The sequence below is a fragment of the Malus domestica genome, chromosome 15, assembly GCF_042453785.1.
Source record: "Malus domestica chromosome 15, GDT2T_hap1".
Classification (NCBI taxonomy): Eukaryota; Viridiplantae; Streptophyta; class Magnoliopsida; order Rosales; family Rosaceae; genus Malus; species Malus domestica.
Window position 1 is genome coordinate 47819996 of NC_091675.1, and position 15669 is coordinate 47835664.

The window sequence follows — 15669 nt, forward strand, 5'->3', positions numbered from 1 at the left end:
GTAGCTCTCTCTCATTCTGGTCAGCAGCATGGGTTCAGATCTCAGAACTATAATGGGGGTTACAGATCTGGAAATGGTGGTCAATCTAGGAATAATAGCAACAACTATAGAACTGGTAAAAACTTCAGAGGACGCGGGTTTTATGGTGGAAATGGTCCTTACTCTTCAGGGACAAGACAAGGTCAGAATGTTACTGGGTCGTGGTCAGGCAATACTGAAGCTAGAACAAATGTTGTAGTTGAGTGTCAAATCTGCAATAAAAGAGGTCATACTGCAGTGAACTGTTTTCACATAAATACAAGCAATACACCAGCTGGGTTTATTGTGGAGTGTCAGATATGTGGAAAAAGAGGACATTCTGCTCTTGACTGTTTTCATAGAGCCAACTACACATATCAAGGTCAGCCACCTCCAGCCTCACTATCTGCCATGAATGCACAACAAACATCTCAGGCTATTCCTCAGGATTTGTGGATTGTGGATTCAGGTGCTTCACACCACATGACTGCAGATATAAATGTTTTAAATCCAGTGGCTCCTTATTAAGGGTCTGATAATATAACCATTGGTAATGGTTCAAGTCTACCAATTAAACATATCGATTCCACTGCAATTCATACTGCTTATCATTCTCTAGTTCTCAGTAAAGTTCTTCATGTTCCAAATATTGCCAGAAACCTTCTTTCAGTTAAACAATTGTGTGCAGATAATAATAGTTGGTTTATATGTGATGAATGTGAGTTCTTTGTGCAGGACAAGAAGACAAGGGAAGTGGTGTATCACGGAAAGAGTAAACCCGAAGAGTTATTTCAGATTCCAGTGGTTAAAGCTTCTAGAGGGCACAAGTTGTTACAAGCGATCCAGTGGCTTACTTAGGGAAAATGGTGAAATCAGATATTTGGCATCAAAGGTTGGGACACCCTGCACATGATACTATGGTTGCAATGTTAAGACAGTCTAAGGTTTTACACAAGTTAGATGCGACTTGTACTACTTGTATTTCTTGTATTAGGGGTAAAATGTCTAGGATACCTTTTCCTGTTAGACATGATAGTTGTTTGGCTCCTTTTGAGAAAGTTCATACAGATGTTTGGGGTCCAACACCTGTAAAATCTGTGGAAGGTTTTCGATACTATGTACTTTTCGTAGATGAATATACAAGATTTACTTGGATATTTCCCATGTGCAACAAGTCTGATGTGTATGCAATTTTTCTCGAGTTTTATGCTTTCATTCACACTCAGTTTGGGTTAACAATTAAAGGTTTGCAAACAGATGGTGGAGGTGAATACACTAGCAAGCGGTTTACATCCTTTTTTGCTGCAAAAGGCATTATGCAGTTTATTTCTTGCCCTTACACACCTCAACAGAATGGGATTTCTGAGAGGAAACATAGATATGTGGTGGACACTACTCTCACTTTGTTAAATGCTTCTAGTTTAAGTAGTGAGTTTTGGTACTTTCCTTGTGCTCATGCAGTTTTTCTGATTAATAAAATGCCGTGTAAAACCTTATCATTTAGTTCTCCCTATCTGCTGCTATACAACAAAGTGCATGAGGTACAGTCCTTAAGAATTTTTGGAACTGCTGTGTTTCCATGGATCAAGCCGTATAACAGTCATAAATTGCGGTTTAAGTCCAAAATGTGTATCTTCTTAGGCTATGCAATGGGGTATAAGGGAGTAATATGTTACGATCAACAGTCTAAGAAATGCATTATATCACGGCATGTTATTTTTGAAGAGTCAATATTTCCAGCAAGGTTGGGACCTTCTCACAGTGGTGTGGCATCCGCTGAGACAGTCAATCAAACTAGCTCTGTGATTATTCCATTTCCTATTCCCATGCGGTCTACAAGGGGTCAATCTGAGCAGGATGGGACATCGGTTTCTAACTCTGGTTCTCATGTATGCATTACTCCACAAAATCACATTTGTGAAGACTCATCAGCATCAACATCTAATGGTTCCTACTCTACAACAAGTGATACACCAACTCCACCTCATTTGCTTCCTGTCCTCGATACTACTCAACTTCAAGTATTATTACCTTTGTCTGAGCACTCCTCTAGTACTGATTCACATGTATTACCTGTACAAGAACCACTTCATCCTCGGATTCAAACTAGATTACAAACAGGTGCTATTTCAAGAAAGAATTATGCAGCTCATTTGGCCACTTTCCCTGAGTTAAATTCATTACAAATATTGGAGTCTTGCTCGGATATGTCCTGCTCTGTGTCAATTACTAGTGCATGTCCTGGAGGGTTTTCATTTCTGGCCGATATCACAGAACCTGAAGAACCTAAAACTTTTAGGGCAACATCGTGTAAATCTGAATGGCAACATGCTATGCAAGAAGAATATAATGCATTAAAGGCTCAAGGTACATGGGTTCTAGTTCCACCTCCATCTCACAGAACAATTGTAGGCAGCAAATGGGTGTATAAAATAAAGAAAAATCCAGGTGGAACAATATCAAGGTATAAAGCTCGTTAGTTGCTCAGGGGTACACTCAAGAACAAGGGCTGGATTACTCAGAGACTTTCAGTCCTGTGGTCAGACACACTACTGTTCGATTAATTCTTGTTTTAGTTGCACAATTTGGTTGGAATTTGCGACAACTAGACATTAAAAATGCCTTTTTGCACGGTGATCTCGAGGAAGATGTCTACATGCAGCAACCTCAAGGATTTGTGGATCCTTCCTGTCCAAGTTATGTGTGTAAACTCATTAAATCTCTCTATGGCTTGAAACAAGCCCCGAGAGCCTGGAACTCGAAGTTTACGAGTTATCTTCCATCCCTTGGTTTCACAACTTCCTTATCTGATACAAGCTTATTTGTTAAAGTAGATAAAGGGGATATTGTTCTCTTATTACTCTATGTAGACGATATTATACTCACTGGTTCCAATCCTACAGCAGTTCAAGCAGTGATCAGTGACCTTGCAGAAGTGTTTGATCTCAAGGACATGGGTAGATTATCTTATTTCTTGGGATTGCAGATTCAGTATAAAGATGATGGATCATTGTTTATAAGCCAATCGAAATATGCTAAAGATCTCCTCAAGAAGGCAGCAATGGAGACATGTAAGCCTACATCAACACCATCTAAGCCCCATGCACAATTACTTGAACAAGAATGTGCTCATCTCTCTGACCCAAGTCATTATCGAAGTTTGGTAGGGGCTCTCCAATATTTGACATTTACTCGGCCAGATCTTGCTCAGGCTGTTAACATGGTCTGTCAGTTTATGACTTCCCCGACTGATCTTCATATGCATCTTGTCAAACGCATCTTAAGGTACCTGAAAGGAACACTTGAGTATGGTCTGCATTACAAAAAGAGCTTGGATTTCAATTTGCTTGCCTATTCTGATTCAGACTGGGCATCAGATATAAATACCCGACGTTCTATAACTGGTTTTGTGATTTACTTGGGCGATAATCCCATTTCATGGCAGTCTAAGAAGCAATCCACAGTATCTCGCAGCTCTACTGAGGCTGAATACAAAGCTTTAGCACATTCTGCAGTAGATTTGTTTTGGATTCGATCTCTCCTCAAAGACATGCATCAGCGAATCTTGGTGCCTCCAGTACTTCACTGTGACAATCTGAGTGCTTTAGCTCTAAGCTCGAATCCTGTCTTTCACTCGAAGATCAAACATCTTGATACCGACTATCATTTTGTTCGTGAAAAGGTACAACGGGGTGATTTAATTGTCCAATATATACCTACTGAAGAATAGGTTGCAGATGTATTCACCAAAGGCCTGCATGGTCTTGTGTTTGTAAAGCACTGCAGACACCTTGCTCTTGCTGTTTCAGGTCCAATTTTAGATCCGGTTTCAGGTGTTTAGATGTTTCAAACTTCACTTGGCAGATCCATGTTCAGTTTGAGGGGGGAGTAATAACCAATATAACAGAATTGCCACATGGCATTATCTAGAAGATGTGTTAGTTAATACAGGTAGAAGGGTACTGTTGTAATTAGTTCTTATGGGTATATAAGGAGTAATAGGGTTCTCATTTGAGTAAGAAAGCATTGTAAGAATTTCTGAAAGCGTTAATACATTTTCTCTTTCTTCCTCTCTATCTTTCCTCATCTTCTTCTTCGATTCTGGTATCCATTGCTGTTCATAGCTTATCTGTGTTAATAGATACAACACTTTGTCGAAACATTCAAAGGCTGTGAAAAAAAAAAACAGACTAATTATGTGAAATATAATGATCAACTTCATTACTCTCAAAAAGTACAAGAGCAACAAAGCGACGTTGACATGCCAAACTTCTCGAATAAGCCCATCTATACTCAAGTCTTCATCAGCAGGCAGTAAGGCAGAGGGTGAGATCTAAAATTATAGAAGTTCAATTCGAAGCCTAATTATATTATAAATAACTGCTATTACATTGCTTAATAACAAGCACTATGGAAATGATTTTAGTAAGTGTTAGAGAAAATCAATTTTTTTGTGAGTTGTGTAAAACAAGCAGTATGTATCCCACAAAGAGAAAAGAAAACAAAACCGAATTATGGTCAATATCTTCAACCTTTGATTCAACATAGGCATGGATTTAAGAAACCTGCAAAATTTGATTCCACGGGATACCATTTCCAAGGATATATATATGTAGACATCGAAATTTCGGTGAAATAACTATCCACTAACGTATTAAAGTTTCGACGAACCAGGGCATATGTGGCATGTGCCACGTGTCTCACAAATTGTACACATGGCACGTGACTCAACAAAATCGAACGAGTCATCAAGAGGACGCATGCCAGAAAGGGATTATTTGATGTTAATATAAATTAAACAAATTAATTAATTTAAATGAATTGATTTATTTGAGGTCGCACTTGGTGCGATGGCAAGTGCCTTCGCCCATGAGCGGTAGGTCTCGGGTTCGAGACTTGGGAGCAGCCTCTCCATAAATGGGGGTAAGGCTAGCCGACATTCATCTATCCCAGACCCTGCGTAAAGCGGGAGCCTTGTGCACTGGGTACGACGAAATGAAAAAAATGAATTGATTTATTTATTTTATATTTATTTAAATCAAATATTAATTGATGGAGTAAAGTCATAAATCACGAACTAACACACAAATCAAGTTCTGGTTCTTTCGTAGGCAAAACTTTGAGAGTCTATAAATAGAAGGCTCCAAGACAAAGAAAAGGGGTTCAAAAATCATTTCACGTCCAAATGCTGAAGCTTTGAAATTTTAAAGTTCTCAAGCATCCGCATTCCTAAACACTATCAAAAGAATATAGAAAGCCCTTTACGTTCTTCACCAAAACTCTTAAAGAATCATCAACCACCACCACACCAGTTCTTCCCTCGCTACAAGCCAAATCCTTGAGGCAATCGTTCATCCAAGATCAAGTCATCACAACCCTTGGATTAACAACCCCAGCATCACACATCTACACATTTCGGATATTGAATCAGAGGATCAAGTTGTAAAGAGATTGTAATCTAAATTACATTAATACAAATATTCTTTATACGCGTGTTATCTTGTCATTTGTCGTAGGATTTTCGTGTTTACAATATACTTTGTTGCAACTTGCAGGAATTGGTAGTCTGTTTCTTTGCATCAAAAGTAACATCACCTCCCATTAGTTTTTTTTAATATCGTAGTTTCTCCCAATATCTCATGTAATTGTTGAAAACGATTTACGATTGCTAATAGAATCATTATGCTTTCAATGCCGATTATATGTTTTTTTGCAAGAGACTTGGAGATACATAATTTATTCTTATTGTGCATGGGCAATAAAACCAATGCAGGGGGCTGGTGGAGCCGTCCTCACCACTACTTTGACCTTTCTTGCCTGTTTCTTACAGAAGATGAAGGAGAGTTGTTGAGAAGAAAACATGCAAGTGTCAGGCATGACCCAAAATAAGCTTTATTCATATAATTGAACACATTGGCTACACACAACTCATATATGGTACAAATTGTAAAATAATAGGATCGAAACCTAATGTCGTGACTCGTCAGACTGTTGATCACAACGTGGTGTGAAAGATATGAGTCGAGAAGTGAGAATATGTTGGAATAAATACATTCTTATACAGATAGTCTTGAGGAGTGACAACAAACAACAAGTACTGTCGTTCTAACATTGATTTAAAAGAATGAACGAAATGAGAATCGTTAAGAGCTGCAAGTTGGTGTTATATAGCATAAATGAATATACGTTTTACATCAAAGTCTATGACAAGATATTCCAAATTAGGCGATCCCTTGAGCAACCCTGGCCACCAAGAACAGCAAACATAAAGACGCAGCTTCAGTTGGCTCAAATCAGCAAACGCATGCAGCTGACGAACCTTCATTAAAAACAAGAGTATTAATCAAAGAGAAACTCATGCACGCTTGGCCCAAATAGAAACCGGCTTCCTCTTGGCCCAATAGAAATCCCGTTTGTCCAACTGTCCAAATCCAAGGAGTTTTCATATGAGAATTGCTTTATATATGAGTTTCTTCTATTTATGCGTTCGAGTTCAAAATTATTCATTTTCTTGAATTTTATAATAATTTTGAATACTCTCCTCTCCTTAATAATAATTAACAAGATCAATTGACACGAATTGGAGTTTAGGATGACTAACCAAAAATAAGAACCAAACTTATAAAGATGTACTATCTACGTAGACCTATTTACTTCTTATACACTTTTTATGAATTTATGTTCTTTGATTTACATCAATTCATTTGATCCGAAAATTAAAAAAGTATATGAAAAGTAAAAATGACTTACATTTATAATTGCATAGCTGTTGGGATCACTCTGACCCAAAAACGAAAAAAAAATTGCGGTTGGGATCATGTTATCCCGGGTTAGAGCATCATGAAACGAATCCCAAACAGGCTGAATGATGACGCGCAACAAAACTATAGATACCCACCAGCTGCTTCTCACAAATGGCTTCTACACTCTTCTGCAGACCCAGAGCCCTTCGAACCATCTCCTCCTCCGCCACGTTACGACGCCGTCTTCCCCTGGTGGGAGCATTCTGCGTTGTCACCTTGGGCATCTCCAACCTCCTTCCCACTCTCCCCTTCTCCGCCTTCAGAACCGGCACTGCTCTCTCTCTCCCTTTTGCCCCTCTCTTGAGGTAAACACGGCCACCTTCTTCACCTTCGTTATCCGATTCCAAAAGGGGTTTTGTGTAATTTCATTGTTTACTGTGCTGTGGGTTTGTAGATCAAGGTTTGGCAGCCAATCAGCAGCCGTTCATTCTGTGAGGATGGAAGGGAGTAGCAGTGCCACTGTTCCAAGTATTGTTGTTTATGTGACTGTGCCCAGCAGAGAAGTAGGTTGGTATTTTATTGATAGAATGATTGATGGGTTTTCTTCGTTTAGCATTTTTTGATTTGGGTTTGTTTTCTTTTTCGAAAAGTTGTACGATTTTTCATCATTGGGTGCTTGATAATTGAGAAACAAGATGAACGTATGCTTGAATTTTTGTGTGAAATGATGATGAGTTAAATGTAATGTGCATGGTAACTTGGTTTAAGGGTTGGAAGACTGTAGCTGAAACTACATTATGTATTCGATCTTTTATGACATACTATCTTTCTGCAGGAAAGAAGTTGGCTGAAAGCTTAGTCAGAGAACAACTTGCAGCCTGTGTTAACCTAGTGCCAGGTACATTACTTCATATTAATCCTTACATTATGCTTGGATATTGTTTTGTCTACTGCTTTTGCTGTCGACCAATTGAAGTCATCCGTATATATTCCAAAGAGCATGGGCTGTCAAGTTTACATTTGCTTGTTCTGACTGAACTCTTTTCTGGGAAAGCAAAATAATAACGGAAAGACTGAACACAAATTTTACAAGTTGATGCTTGAGTGTTTTTTATAAGCCTGAATGATCGTAATTTTCGGGTTAACGCCAACCATCTGACTTGGAGTTACCCCCAAGTTTTGGATCAGTTTGCAGCCTGTCAACAGAATAGAATAATTCAGCAGATAAGATTATTTGTCCCTTTGTAATGGAATTACATTAGTAAGAATATAGGCCAAACATCTTTTTTCTTGTACCATCTGCTAAAACATGGTTGTGGAATTTAGTTCGTACTGAGAGTTTATCAGCCCCCTTCCCCACCCACTTTTTTCTTCTCTTATATGTTTTTCTGTTACTGCTGATCAAGATTACAATGTGTGTTGGTTAATCGCTTGGTATAGGAAGAACATTGATGTTTGTTGGGATTTCCCAAGCTCTGTACTTCTTAACATGCATGCTATCACTTGAACTGTTAATTTGGGTCTTTTAAAATAAATTTCTCATGTCGTCCCGTCTATTGATATTGCATTTTAATCTAGAATTGACAACCGAACTTAAGAATTTCCTCATTAACATTCTTGCATACTACTTGCATCAAGCCTTCAAGGTTGTATTTCTTGTCTGATTCATGTTGAATATTGTGAATGCAGGCATTGAGTCCGTCTATCAGTGGAAAGGAGAGGTACCGATCACATTTCCCAAGATAGCATGGATCATCGCATGATCATAGAGAAGGGTGCAGAGATACCCTTAATAACCCTTCCACTTTGTTTCATTGAAAATTGTATATTTTCACAAGTAAGCACGAGATCTGCAAAATATATGTGTTTTTATTTCACCCTTTCTTATTGGTGGATAGGTCCAGACAGATTCTGAAGAACTTCTCATAATCAAGACAAGGCAATCCCTTTTTGAAGGTCTGACAGCGCATGTCAAGGCAAACCATCCATACGAGTAAGCCCAAAGATTTTACTGAATAAATTTCATATAATTTCGTTGCAAGCTGAAAGTTCCAAATAAATAGAAGATTGTGGCAGCCACAAAAATACTCTACGTAACTGATTGACAAGATCATATGCCTAACCCCTCTCCAAGGATTACTGCCGCAAATTCCACCTAATACTCTACCAGGACTGACTTCTCTTTTCTTGTTTTCACTTTTATCAGTGTTCCAGAAGTTATCGCCTTACCCATCAACGCAGGCAGTCTCCCGTACTTAGAATGGATCAAAAACAGCACAAGGGACTGACTCAAAGCACGTTCGAGTGTTTGAAGTGGGCAAGCAGATGTTTCTATTGTGTTTGATTATGTGCAGGTATGTGTGCAAGCATCCCAAATAAAACAAGCTGTATATCAGCTTCCTGGTGTTACAGTTGTAATCGAGAATCACCATCGCTGCCGGGTTTCCTGTTGGTCAGTTTCTAAGATAATATGTGGACTTTATAGTTAAATAACTTAAGTTTACCTCTACATGGCATTGTGTTTTTCCTCTTGGTTTTTCTTGGTGTCCATTTCTTCCAGCATGCAATTCTCAAGGTGTTCTGATGTGAGTAAAATATTCCACTATCATGTTTAGCTTTGGAAACAAGAGTCGAGCGGCCTGATCCAAGTCAAAAGGTTTTAGAGATCGATTTTTGAGATGGGGGTACGATGCATGTTTTGTGACATGGAATTGGTGACTGATAAAAGGGAGTGAAAATGAAAACGAAACCTGAAATTGTTTTTAGAGAAATTTTTCAAAACTGTTTTTTTTTTTGGTCCAAAAACGGTTTTCATCTTTGTGAAAACCAAAAATTGAAAGCAATTACCAACTTACCAAACAAAATCTTTGTGAAAACTTAAAACGAAATGGTTATCAAATCATCCTCTTAAAAGTCTGTCTTCGTTCAAGTTTGGTAACTGTTTTGAAAAGAAAAAAAATTGATTACTTAGAGCATCCTCTTTAGTAAAAAAAAATTGGCTAACAGTTAATTTTGTTAAAAAAAAAAAAAACAATTTTGTCGTACCTAAATTGCAACAATTAGTGAACTATAGCAATTTAAACTAGGACAATTATAACTACTTTTTTTTTTTTTTTTTTTTTTTTTTAAGGGACAATTGGTGACAAACCACATGGGTTAGGAAGACTCACAAAGACATTTCAGTCTTTCCTTTACCACAAGTTTGGCTTTCATACCAACAACGGATTTTGGACTCGAAACCTCTAGTTTTTAGTTTTAAGGAAGCTTTGTAATCCGTCCTTTACTACTGGGTTACCAGCTAATGGTTACAATTATAACTACTTGAATTATAGCGAAGTTTCGGCCCATATTTCTTAATCCATGTAACGCGGTATCAAAGTATCCGATGATCTAACAAAGTATCCGATTAATCCAATGAAAATAATTTTTTTTCTAACATGTCATCCTTGATTATCTCATCCATAATCCAAATTCAGATCTAACAAAGCATCTGATGAATGGTTTCTGTAAAGAGAAGAGAGAGGAGGAGGCCAAGGAAAATTTCCATGAAAACGACGAGTTTCAGCATAAAGTCCGATACAGTTGGTTACAACTTACACTGCTTTGGTTAATTGCTGCTGAGTCTGTAGAGTTGCTCAAGGAGATGAAAGAGAGAGGGTGCAAAGCTGATACCGCGACTTTCAACGCGATACTTGGAGGGTTGTGCGGAGAAGGTACAACTTGCCTAAAAAACTGGCTTGTAACAAAAAGATGCAAACTGCCCAAGACATGTTATTTTCGTTGTGGGACTGTTGGATTGTAACATTCCATCACACTACAATCATTCAACTGACTTCATAATGTGCACACACATAATATTAATCCACTTCCAACCTATAGGTTTGCCCCTTTCACGAAGATTAGAGGAGATTCTCTCTTGTAATCAATGCATAGTCTCAGTGGCGTCACTCGTCCATTAAATGTTTGCCACATGTTTAAAAATTACACAGACTATCTTTTTGAAAAGAAAAATTACACAGACTATCCAATAGATGTTTGTCATGTGACGTTAGTGGTTACATGAGATTATCTTTTGAAGACTAGGCCTAATTAAGTGGTATAATCAGACTTTAATATCAAATATTAAGAAATTATTAAGAACCTGACGCTAAAAACCAGCTTATAAGGAAAGAGCACCACTATCTTATAATTAAAAACTTGTCACTAAAAAATCGGAAAATTTGAAAATATAGCCATTCTGAAGAGCACTTGTTGAAATATAGCCTAGTTTTTCCAATGCTTATAAAACTAACCAAAATTGCTTAATTACCCCTAGACTAAAACTCCCTCTCTTCCCCCCAATATTGTGATTTTTTTTTTACTCTGTACCTCATCTCTATTGTTGAACCACCAGGGTTCAGGCACCACCACAATACTCTGTTAGCTCTACTCAAAAGCAATTAAACCAAGAGATCAGCACATCACCGAGCTCCAATTTTTGCTTACCACAAAACCTGCAATTAAGGGCCTTCACCGTACGACGAGTTTCATGATTGCTACCCGAGCTGTAATAGTCATTGAGCGATGTGTGAGTGTCTGGGAGAGGAATTCGAGACCTCGAGTAGAAAAATTCAATAATTGAAATGGAGATGAGAAGTTTAGAGAGGAGAAACACATAAGGAGAAGAGAGTTTTCGTCTAACGGCAATTTAGTCTTTTGAACATCAATTTTGGTTAGTTTTCCCCTAAACCCCAGCTTACAAGGAAAGAGTGCCCAAGATGTCATAAACCACGCCAAGACATGCTATTTTTTCAACATGGGGCAATTGGATCCTAACATTCCCACACGTTTTAAAGGCCGCACAAGCATGAGTTGGAACGACCGTCCAAGCACGGCATGCACCAAAAAACTAGATCCCTCAGATTTCCAATGAAATGGGAACAACAGATTAAAAAGCAAGACCATAAGTTCCATGTGCTCTCAAATGTCACCAACGTACGTTTTTCAGTACCCAAAACAAACAAAAAAAGGTTCGTCTCGGGTTCGACCACCGAACAATTCCATAATTAGTGGATAAGCATTGAGGGCAACAAGAAGATTATACAAACACAACCCTACAAGAATGAGGTAACATGTTGTTTCTCTATTTTATACACGAGCACATGATAGTAGTAACCTCAAAATACAACCAAAGCCACAGGTCCTTGTTTTCCCCAAATATGCCGCTTGCAGTGTCGGGCAAATATGCGCCATGCACGTTGTAAAGCTTTTCCCGGCTATAACGAAAAGGGTTCCTGTGCAGGTTGTTTTGTATTACCAAATTGAAGTCCTTATCCCGAGGCCATTGCACGTCAATATAAGACCTTTGTAGCGGTTTAGGTACTCCTGTGGTCAACAAACAGTAAGTTAGAAGGAAGAAAACCACAGAAGGAAATGTAGATGCTGGAAAAGAAACATATCTGATGGTACAGAAAGAGGGAATTCTTACACTTATATTATAGTCGTAGACGTAAAGCATCCCTTTTTTGTCATATTCTATTCTCTTCGCTGGATCACTCAAAACTGTTCAATAAAATCAAAACTCTTGGTCAGATCCAAATCATTTGCTAGACATTTCATTAGAGTTATATTATGAGTCCTCCAAGAAGCAAGAACCCATTTGTGGAACTACCAAAAACGAAAAATAAATTGTACATAGAAGCCAAGTGACATCTGAGTTCTCTTGGGGAATGTACCAAGGAGAAATAGATATATACATGTACAAGGAAAATTAAAAGGCATGAAGGCCTCACTCGGCTAAAATAAGTTTAATGTAAATCAGTTGAGTTACAATATTCTTCTTCTGACTTTATATATTGTTCAGTGTAGCATATCCAATCATCAAGCAGCATAGTCTAGATGTTACCTTTGGGAAGCATGCCTTCCGAAGGTTAACGGTTAACACACATATGGCTAACGGGAAACTCATATCTAGATAGTATTTCCCAGATACCTTTTCGTCAAGTTGGAAAACTTAATGGATGAACTACACTGAAGAACAAGCTGGCAAATCCGTTTTTGCAAAAATTTGCTTCCCCGCTGTATTTTTTTTGCAAGCCTTTCCAGTAATTCCCCATATTGTCCATGTTTCGTTTGATGTTTTGTCATCCAGAGGTCATTTCTAATTATACAGTAATCTAAGGAGCCAGTAATTTCAGTACCGAATACCAACTTCACACTCCTTCAGCTTTCTAAAAACTCCAGATTATACTCGTATATTTGGTAATAAAACAATCATGCATCAAGCGGACATCTATTGGACTATTATCACTGTAGGGCTCAAAAACTACTTTCATACAGCCTCTGTCATAATACGTTTGGTGAGCCATGGAAAATTGATGAAACACAGATGGATTCGATTAAATTACTAATAGATGTTGGTTTGAATCAACTACAGCATGAACCAGATAAGCCACAAGTCTACACCTCTAAATTAAATTGTCATATGAAATGCTTGCTGCAAGTGCCATGGCCAACCTTCCTCGAAATCTCATCTGGCCATAAAGGGCAACCCCAGTCCCCAGGTTCCCAAATAACAGCTGATTCATTAAACCCTACACGAAAAGTCGAAAGTCATCTGGACACACCAGAGACTAATCAAAGTAGCTACGAGTATGATGAGAAAATGATTGAAACACCTGCTAAAAATGGTGGTGTGACTCAGGGAAACTGGTGACACCTAATTTTACAACAGAGTTCTCTAAGAATGGACAAGTAACAACTACCTAAATGGTCGACTGTTAGGTAGTTGCAACAATCCACCAAACAAGAGATGTTTACACTCAACAACCCTCTTCACTAACATACAGTTCCGTAAAAAAAACTTAACACCGCCCCAGACTTCCTAGCCCAAAATTTAAACCCCACATCACCGTATCTGATAACAAAGTCTCTGATTACTCCGAAATCAAAACTAATGTGTCAATGTGCACATATGGTCCTAAATTAGCACACAAATTACTCCACTCAAGTAGTATGTTCTAGCTCAAATTTTGCAGCAAACCCATTATTTCCGAGAATCCGAAAACTCTAAGCAACCGTCGCTAGCTCAAAAGTACGGCAAAATGCAAAACGGCAAGAATGTAAAATTGACCTTGGTAAGCTTCGTTTATCTCTTGGAACCTGGAGGTGGCACTGTCCTGGTCCTTGTGCTTATCCGGATGCCATTTCTGCACCCACAAACCACAAAGACGCAAACTTTAAAGCATTTCAATCAGCAAAAAAAGGAACCCAAGTAATAAAAAACAAAAAAAATAGTGTAAAATAATCGAAAATACAAACCAATGCGAGGCGGATGTAGTTAGAGCGAATGGCGTCATCATTGGCATCATAATCCACTTCCAATATCTTGTAGTAGTCCTACATACAGCAACACCCACGTAATTAACTAAATTACCAGCTCAAAATATCGAAAACAAATTATTAAGAAAACCCTAATTGTGCTGGGGAAAGAAGAAGACCTTGGGTTTGGAGAGGTCGGAGAAGAAATCGAAATTGAGGTGAGAATCCTGGTCGGATTGTTGTTGTTGTTGTTGGTCGGCGTCGGAGAAAATGGTGTCGTCCCACTCGTCCCACATCATGCTGGTGTTGTCGATGCCTCGGCGAGAGAGAGAGAGAGAGAGAGAGAGAGAGAGAGAGAGATTTGAGCTGAGTTTTCGGGAGAAGGGAGAAATGGGGGAGAATAATGGTGTGAATTTAATTTGTGTGATGAATCTGAGGTGGTCCAGCTACTGCTTTTCCTCTCTCTCTGTTTATGGCGACAAGAGGCTGCGTGAATTGGTAAAAATGTATATCTTTTATCCGTTTATGTAACCTCCTTGCTTCACTTCCTTCTTTTATTTGAGTTGCGGTCGCTCACCGTTTGATTTTAATTTAACTGTAAATTCTAATTTAATAGTTAAGACGAAGTATAATTTTCCGTTTGATTTTAATTTAACAGTAAATTCTAATTTAATAGTTCAGAGGAAAGTATAATTTTTTGAACTCTCTGGTCATAGGGAACAAGTGTGTTATTTTTCCTTCATTTTATTATTTTTATTTTTATAACAAAAACTAATAAAAAATTGTGAATAATGCGGCATTACTATTGACCAAACACAAAAAGGAGAATGGAGCTACAAATACTGGGATCCTTACTTTGACTTTATTTGAAGAAAAAAAAAATGTTGAACACTATTGTGGGTGTTAAATATCGAATTGAAAGATAATTTGATTGATTTTGTTGTTGGGTTGTGGATTGATAAGTAGACCTATATTTTCTGAACCAGGAAAAGCTAAGTGTGGATTTTTCGGTAACTGATGGAGAAATATCTTTGAACTAGTTTGTCCATGTTTCTTGTCAAAACTTGAACCAGAAATATTTGGAGGAAAATAAAACTCATTCCACAAAGATGAAAAAGAAAATATCTATTTTTATTTTAAATTAGGCAAGATTTTATTTAAGCTTTGAGGAATACCACCAACGAGAGAGTAACACAAAATTTCTTATATTCCTCTAGAATAAGACATGTATTCAATTGGGATTTTTTTGTTCAAGGATTTCAATGCTTTATACACATTCAGGGACTATTATATCAAAATTTTAAAAGTGACGTATTCAATTGATTTTTAAGAGAGTTTATAAAAATTTACAAAATCCAAGTTTATTCAATTAGAATTTTAAAATAACTCGCAAAATTTAGATGTATTAAAAGAGCCTATAAATTAGGAATTAGAATTTTAAGAGAGTTTATAAGTTAGGAATTGATTTCTAGAACTATTATTAGCATTCATAAAAATTTCATTATACACTCATACGTGTATTTTTTTTGTTCTAGATATAAAAAATTTGGAGTGCAAAATGAAAATTTTGGAATACCAACGATAATTTCCTAGTTTTTTTTTTTATGAT

The 15669-nt window shown here is 37.6% G+C and overlaps 2 protein-coding genes across 2 annotated transcripts; one reads left to right on the plus strand and one right to left on the minus strand.

Moving 5' to 3' along the window:
* Window positions 1-6800: 6800 nt before the first annotated feature.
* Window positions 6801-9270, plus strand: LOC103401969 (protein CutA, chloroplastic). The gene is made up of 6 exons (XM_008340701.4): window positions 6801-7126; window positions 7216-7328; window positions 7597-7659; window positions 8451-8482; window positions 8660-8754; window positions 8968-9270. The coding sequence occupies exons 1-6, from the start codon at window positions 6933-6935 to the stop codon at window positions 9047-9049; spliced, it is 579 nt and encodes a 192-aa protein (XP_008338923.2). The 5' UTR covers window positions 6801-6932; the 3' UTR covers window positions 9050-9270.
* A 2418-nt stretch (window positions 9271-11688) lies between these two features.
* On the minus strand, window positions 11689-14614 carry LOC103401968 (uncharacterized). Its single transcript, XM_008340700.4, has 5 exons — window positions 14240-14614; window positions 14061-14138; window positions 13873-13948; window positions 12229-12302; window positions 11689-12125 (listed from the first exon to the last, which is right to left on the minus strand). Exons 1-5 carry the CDS (start codon window positions 14357-14359, stop codon window positions 12054-12056), a joined length of 420 nt encoding a protein of 139 aa, XP_008338922.2. The 5' UTR covers window positions 14360-14614; the 3' UTR covers window positions 11689-12053.
* Window positions 14615-15669: the final 1055 nt, after the last annotated feature.

Coding starts and splice junctions, on each gene's coding strand:
- LOC103401969 (XM_008340701.4), top strand. CDS start 6,933: ATGGCTTCTACACTCTTCTGCAGACCCAGAGCCCTTCGAACCATCTCC. Junction 7,329..7,596: donor TGTGCCCAGCAGAGAAGTAG/GTTGGTATTTTA, acceptor ATCTTTCTGCAG/GAAAGAAGTTGGCTGAAAGC. Junction 8,483..8,659: donor TCTATCAGTGGAAAGGAGAG/GTACCGATCACA, acceptor ATTGGTGGATAG/GTCCAGACAGATTCTGAAGA.
- LOC103401968 (XM_008340700.4), bottom strand. CDS start 14,359: ATGATGTGGGACGAGTGGGACGACACCATTTTCTCCGACGCCGACCAA. Junction 13,949..14,060: donor ACTACATCCGCCTCGCATTG/GTTTGTATTTTC, acceptor TTGTGGGTGCAG/AAATGGCATCCGGATAAGCA. Junction 12,126..12,228: donor TCTACGACTATAATATAAGT/GTAAGAATTCCC, acceptor TGTTGACCACAG/GAGTACCTAAACCGCTACAA.